We start from the raw sequence: 7,500 nt of genomic DNA on the forward strand, positions 1-7,500 counted from the left end.
TAGTTAGCTTTAGTGGGTATACAGTGGTGTAGTCTAGTTAGCTGTAGTGGATATACAGTGGTGTGGTCTAGTTAGCTGTAGTGGGTATACAGTGGTGTAGTCTAGTTAGCTGTAGTGGGTATACAGTGATGTAGTTAGCTGTAGTGGGTATACAGTGATGTAGTCTAGTTAGCTGTAGTGGGTATACAGTGATGTAGTTAGCTGTAGTGGGTATACAGTGATGTAGTTTAGTTAGCTGTAGTGGATATACAGTGATGTAGTCTAGTTAGCTGTAGTGGGTATACAGTGGTGTAGTCTAGTTAGCTGTAGTGGGTATACAGTGATGTAGTTTAGTTAGCTGTAGTGGGTATACAGTGGTGTAGTCTAGTTAGCTGTAGTGGATATACAGTGATGTAGTCTAGTTAGCTGTAGTGGGTATACAGTGGTGTAGTCTAGTTAGCTTTAGTGGGTATACAGTGGTGTAGTCTAGTTAGCTGTAGTGGGTATACAGTGATGTAGTTAGCTGTAGTGGGTATACAGTGGTGTAGTCTAGTTAGCTGTAGTGGGTATACAGTGATGTAGTTAGCTGTAGTGGGTATACAGTGATGTAGTTTAGTTAGCTGTAGTGGATATACAGTGGTGTAGTCTAGTTAGCTGTAGTGGGTATACAGTGGTGTAGTCTAGTTAGCTGTAGTGGGTATACAGTGATGTAGTTAGCTTTAGTGGGTATACAGTGGTGTAGTCTAGTGCTGTAGTGGGTATACAGTGTAGTGATGTAGTTGCTGCGTATCACGTAGACTACACCACTGCTCCTGACCATATATGACCCAGTGGTCTCACTTGGTCCCTATCTCTGCCACTCTTTCTCTCTGTTAACTTGTCACATCTCACTTTGTCTTCTGCCTCAATCTATCCCTCTTACTCTCTCTCATTCTCTCTTCTCTTCTTCTCCTGATTTTCTCTCTTGCTCTCTCCCTCCTCTCTCTGCCTTCCTCATATCCTTTCATCTCCCCATCTCTCTTTCACTCTTCCTCTTTTCCTCCCTCTCTACTTCTGCAGCCTCTCTCTCTCATTCTCTCTCTTTTCTCTTCTTCCAATTTTCTCTCGCTCTCTCCTCTCTCTGCCTTCCTTCTTCTCTATCCCTTCCTATACTCATCTCTCTTCCACTCTCCCTCTTTTTCTCCTTCTGTCTTTTTCCTTCTCTTTCTCAATTCAATTCAAATATGCGCTTATAGAACTAGTAATGATTAGAAAAACAAACATTGTTCTCAGTACACTGTAAATTATGTAACTATGTGCTGAGAGAGAGAGAGGGAGAAGAGAGAGAGAGAGAGTATACATATATGACTAAGCATAGCATAAAAAAAAGTCTGCTTTATTGTCAATTTCTTTACATGCGCCAGACATACAAAGAGATCGAAATTACGTTTCTCACTATCCCACGGTGAAGACAACACTTAATTGGTAAAATATGTGTTGTCTTCACAGTGGGATAGTGAGAAACGTAATTTCGATCTCTTTGTATGTCTGGCGCATGTGAAGAAATTGACAATAAAGCAGACTTTTTTATGCTATGCTTACTCATATATGTATACTCTCTCTCTCTCTCTCTCTCTCAGCACATCACATCTCACTCTCTGTCTCTCCGTCTCCTCTCCTCCCCATCGCAGGCGGTTCTGTCTGTGCATGACACAGTGGCCCAGAAGGACTTTGACCCGGTGCTGCCCCCTGTGCCCGAGGATCTGGACGACGAGCTGGAGGAAGAGTCTGTGAAGATCGTGCGACTGGTGAAGAACAAGGAGCCACTGGTTAGTCAAAAGGCAGAAAATAAATAAATAATGACCCACAGACAAAACCATACACATCTTACATAACCCACTGGGCATCCATGCATGGACAGTAGACAAAGCGGTTATGTTTTTCTTTTAAATAAAAAATAATATTTATATTTGATTTAACATAGTGTTCCTCTTGCATAAGCATGTTCTTACAAATGATGGACTTAAAGTTAAGGTAAGAGTTTATGGACAGGCAAGTTATACATAACATGTAATATATTTTTGATTTTTTTTTTGTATAAAAACATTATGCAAATGACACGGTATATGGTAACTCAAATAAAGTAAAATTAAAATAAAGAAGTAGTATGTTGGTCATTGGGAAAAAATATTATCTTACCTTGCATGTGTGTGTGTGTGTGTGTGTGTGTGTGTGTGTGTGTGTGTGTGTGTGTGTGTGAGTGTGTGTGCACGTGCATGCATGCGTGCGTGCGTGCGTGTGTGTGTAGGGTGCAACCATTCGTAGGGATGATATAACCGGTGCTGTAGTGGTGGCCAGGATCATGAGGGGAGGGGCAGCCGACCGTAGCGGTGAGTTCATATTTACAGCACACACACACACACACACACACACACACACACACACACACACACACACATACACACACACACACACACACACACACACACACACACACACACACACACACACACACACACATACACACACACACACACACACACACACACACACACACACACACACACACACACACACACATACACACACACACACACACACACACACACACACACACATACACACACACACACACACACACAGGCTGAAAAACAACAATACCCACAATTTACTGTTATTGAATCTGGGTTCGGGTCCTTGTGGTCCACTTGCAACAAATATAGTAGTAAAACTCAGCTCTGGTTTGCTGCATAAATTGCTACATTAATATGTGATTTCTGCGTATTGAAATGGGTTTAATGATGGAGCAGCAAAGATATTAAACAAAATCCTGGAGATTATGTCCAGACCCCATGCTTACACGTTACAGATTACAGAACTGTGAAATACTGTTGCTATGGAAATAGTGCTCATCCCATGTATGGAAATAAAACAGAATTAGTTGTGTGTGTGTGTGTATGTTTGTGTGTGTACATGTATGTGCGTGTGGGTGTTTGTGCGTGTATGCTTGTTTATATAAATCATGTTTCCCTGCTTATACATATTTTTTTATGTAATCATTCTCTAATCAGTTTATGTGCACTTACAATATGTATGTGTTTGTGTCTGTTTAGATAAGCATGTAAGAAGGTTTACCTTTTCATCCAGTATATTATTACATTGTATTTATCTCATTACTTTCCCTCTCTCTCTCTCTCTCTCTCCCTCTGTGTGTGTGTGTGTGTGTGTGTGTGTGTGTGTGTGTGTGTGTGTTTAGGTCTAGTGCATGTAGGTGATGAGCTTAGAGAGGTAAATGGAAACCTAATCATTCACAAACGACCTGATGAGATCAGCCAGCTATTGGTATGTACCGGTCACACCACCTCCCCTTCTACCAGTCACAATTTATACTGCATTTACATTACAGGACAACCACCTCCCCTTCTACCAGTCACAATTTATACAGGACAAGTATTGCAATTATGTAATATACTTGGATTAGATTAGGATTGTATTGCAATAATGTAATATACATGCAGTTTCATTTATTTACTCTCGGAGGTTATATACTTTATTTATTCTCGGAGGTTCATTGAGGGTAGTCCTCATTTTCAGTGAAGCCGAGATTACAGTAACAATGAAATAACAAGAGATATAGTATAATAATTGTGGCAAAAAAGTATAGGCCTAGGCCTATAAATAAAACAAAATAAAATAAATAATAAGGTAACCTACATAACATTATACAAAAAATAAAAACACATAAAATATTATTAATAATAATTTAATGTGCTCTAAAGCTTACCCATTCAAACTATTGAAACAGACTTCTTGAGAATAGTAAGAATAATTATATTTTGGGTTTTAAATCTGCAATTGTACAACTTTTTGTCTCCATGTTAATGTGTAGTCCCAGTCTCAAGGCTCCATTACACTGAAGATCATCCCAGCCATTAAGGAGGAAGACAAGCTTAGTGAAAGCAAGGTGCGTCTCTTGTTTGGTTATTCATTTTGATTAAAAGTATAAAAAATGTCTTCTAAAGCCACTCTCATCCTCATGTTTTCTACAAGGTGTGTGTTTGTGTGCGTATGTGTGTGTGTGTGTGTGTGTGTGTGTGTGTGTGTGTGTGTGTGTGTGTGTGTGTGTGTGTGTGTTAGTGCCCTCTATGAACGCAATGTCTCAAAATGTGGTGTTCTTGACCAGAAATCGTGCAGGCCCTAGCGGCGGTCATAATTATAGTGGTGATCATTCACCAGTTTCCTATTGTTTCTGATTGTTAGTTCCCTCGTGTCACTGGTAGTATATGATTTATTAATGTGCTATAAATAAATTATACTATTCTGGGGTGTGTTTCCCAAAACCATAGTTGCTACCCTGTTAGCAACTTATTTGGTTGGCAATGGGAAATTGCATTGGAACCAACAAAGCTGCTAACTTAGTTAGGAACTATGGTTTTGGGACACGCGTCCCTGATTTACAATACAATAATCTGTCTGAATGATAAAATAGTGAAAGAATCACATATTTTTACCAATGCAGCAAAAATAATCTAAACTGTTGCTCTTCTTGCACCAGGTCTACCTAAGGGCCCTGTTTGACTACACACCTTTCGAGGACAAGGCCACGCCCTGCCAGGAGGCGGGACTTCCTTTCCAGCGTGGGGACATCCTGCAGGTGGTGAGCCTGGATGACGCCACCTGGTGGCAGGCCAAGCGTGTGGGCGACAGCAACCTGCGTGCCGGCCTCATCCCCTCCAGACAGTTCCAGGAGAAGTAAGAGGAAACATTACACTGTTTGAAATTTAAAGCAAAACTAGTTCACTATAAAAGTGAGAGAAAAGCCAAAACAAATACTGCGTGAGTTTAGTGCTTTTACTATAAAATAATGACTTCAATCTCATTACACTAACTTACAATATGTCATGCGATCTGGGAAAACCCTTCACATGGTATAATTTTACCAATTTATGATTTTGATGCCATCCTAGCAACATCCAAGATTTTCAGAGGATGCTATCCAGGATTTTGCTAGGGGCGCAGTGTCCAGAATGTTGCTAGGATGGTATCAGAATCTTAAGTAAAACGGAGCAAAACTCAAGGACTTTTGTGTGCACCATGTGAAGGGTTTTCCTAAATCGCATCACATGTAAGGAATGAGATCTCTGACATTATCCTAGATTACCTGTTATTGCACTATGCACTAACTTTCCTGTACCATGCAGGATTATGACCCTTTTAGTCAGTTTTAGACACACTTAGTACCACTTTAGTGCTAAATGGGTAGGCTAAAAATTAACGACAGGGGGACGGGGTATACCAATATAATACCAATTATACATTCTGTTGCTTTAAGTTTGATAATTGCGATGTATAAGAGTTCCTACAGTATTTGTGCATTTTGCTGCCAGCACTGGAAAGGAAGTTTGGCTTTGATGTTTAGCTCTGTTCACAGTTGCATTGAAGTCCTTATGGTCTTAGTATGGAGATTTAAGCTGGCAAAAAAGAAAGAAACACAGCTACCTCCCATAGGGAATAATTATCTCCTAACAGCATCTTTATAGTGCTTTGTGCAGGCAAGAGATTATCTATAAAAAGTAACCGTGAAGCATGCATACTGAATAAGGTGCACCGTTGCTGCATTTCTAGATATTTCTGCATTGTTGCTGATTAGTTTGTATTTCAGTGTTTGCATCCTGGTGTGAATGTTGTGGACACTAAAATGTGGCTTAATGTGAATGTTATAAATAATAGAATAATTTCTAATTTCACTTTAATACATTTTTAATATTCCTCCCCTCAGGCGCCTGAGGCACAGAATAAAAATGGGTACCTACCAGGGTCCCAAATCTCCCAGTGCCCCGCCATGTGAGTCTCATATCCCATCAAGCCACACCTAAAACCCACAAGTCATTCATTATGAATAATACATGCTGAGAGGCGCAAACTGTAAAACTGACAGATAAGGGATGACTTTCTTTTTTCTCTCTCGCTCGCTCGCTCTCTCTCTCTCTCTCTCTCTCTCTCTCTCTCTCTCACACACACACACACACACACACACACACACACACACATACTTTGCTCTCTCTCATACACACACACCCTCCCTCTCTGGCCTTTGTCAGAGAAAAAAAATTAGAATGGATAGTGTTGTTGTACTGAAGCCATTTGGTGTTGTTTTAATCCCCAAGTCTTTTGATCACAGAGAGTCACAGTGAAAAAACTAGGGTTTAGCTTTTAGTGTGTGTTTGGGTGTGTGTGTGTGTGTGTGTGTGTGTGTGTGTGTGTGTGTGTGTGTGTTTGTGTGTTTGTGTGTGTATGTGTGTGCGTGTGTGTGTGTGTGTGTGTGTGCATGTGTGTTTGTGTGTACGGGAGTGTGTCTATGTCTGTGCCAGTATTAGTGTCTGTGAGTGTGTGTTTTAGGGGGTAGACAGATGCAACATATTCCAGAATATTCTACCAAATTAATCCCCTGATGCTGTACTGCAGCCTTTTTAAGCAAAGCTTTTTCAAAGTGTCTGTTGCATGAGCAAAATTTGACCAATCTTACTCTGACCTAGATTCTACTGTACCGGTGTCCTTTTATTTTACAATCTCGCGCTGATAATTCAACTTTCAGATAATATGTGTGTAACATTTTTTATGGGATGCTTGTTTGCGTCACGTGTGAGTCACGTAATGAGTTTAGTAGCAAACCTTCTCTCATATTGTGAAGTAATATTATTTTATGTATGTTTTAAATATGATGTATTATTTTGTGGATATGATGAATTGATATGTTCCCTCCTCTTACTGCACTCAGATGACCAGACTAGTGAGAGAGGTAGGTTTGGGTTTACTTGTGAAGTGAGCATGACACCCATAGAAAAATCATTGAAAATCAAAATGTAGCGGTTGTTGTTGTTGTTGTTGTTTTGGTTTTATCTGTGGAGAGCATTTCACCTCTTGTTACACCTGGTGGGTTCCACAGTACCAACAGCAACAGCTATAATCAGTGCATCCACAGGGAACTGAGTGGTTTGTTGGACAGTTGTCAATATCTCTCCAGGCATATTACTGTGATGTATCAGAGGTTGTGTCTGGACCTGACAAGCAGACAGACAGCCATGCAGACAGACAGACAGACAGCCACGCAGACAGACAGACAGCCACGCAGACAGACAGACAGCCACACAGACAGACAGACAGCCACGCAGACAGACAGACAGCCACACAGACAGACAGACAGCCACGCAGACAGACAGGTTCCTGACTTCTCAGCCCTACGTCCTCCTCCTTTCACTTTCCTTTGCTGCCCCATTAATTTCCAGATCGTCTAGCAGACATATGACCCCAGACATATGACCCCAGGCCCTTTCCCCCTTTAGCCCTGACCTCTTCAGCTATGCCTAGCTACTAACGTAATGTAACACGCATTTCCCTGAGGCTATTCCCTTTTTTTCTCTCCACTTCTTCAACGTGTTCCCTTTTTTCTCCCCTCTTCTTCTCCTCCTCTCTCCCTGCTTGCCCCCCCCCCCCCTTCCCCCCTACAGAAGACTGCGACAGTGATGCAGGCAGCAGTGGCCA

The 7,500-nt window shown here is 41.1% G+C and overlaps 1 protein-coding gene across 2 annotated transcripts in view; it reads left to right on the forward strand.

The window, feature by feature from the left end:
* The window catches only part of mpp3b (MAGUK p55 scaffold protein 3b), a 22,118-nt gene that overhangs the window by 8,577 nt on the left and 6,041 nt on the right, over positions 1-7,500 (forward strand). For both annotated transcript variants that reach the window (XM_076298917.1, XM_076298918.1), the window contains exons 5-12: positions 1,650-1,787; positions 2,267-2,348; positions 3,215-3,300; positions 3,848-3,922; positions 4,514-4,710; positions 5,738-5,802; positions 6,737-6,757; positions 7,467-7,500. The exon at positions 7,467-7,500 is cut by the window's right edge and continues 8 nt beyond it. In XM_076298917.1, the coding sequence (XP_076155032.1) occupies positions 1,650-1,787; positions 2,267-2,348; positions 3,215-3,300; positions 3,848-3,922; positions 4,514-4,710; positions 5,738-5,802; positions 6,737-6,757; positions 7,467-7,500 (698 nt within the window). The remainder of the gene's footprint in view (positions 1-1,649; positions 1,788-2,266; positions 2,349-3,214; positions 3,301-3,847; positions 3,923-4,513; positions 4,711-5,737; positions 5,803-6,736; positions 6,758-7,466) is intronic.

Source organism: Alosa pseudoharengus, unplaced genomic scaffold (assembly GCF_046254945.1).
Source record: "Alosa pseudoharengus isolate Yale_2024_CS ecotype anadromous, Long Island Sound unplaced genomic scaffold, YU_APseudo_1.1 YU_APseudo_1.1_scf_21, whole genome shotgun sequence".
Lineage (NCBI taxonomy): Eukaryota > Metazoa > Chordata > Actinopteri > Clupeiformes > Clupeidae > Alosa > Alosa pseudoharengus.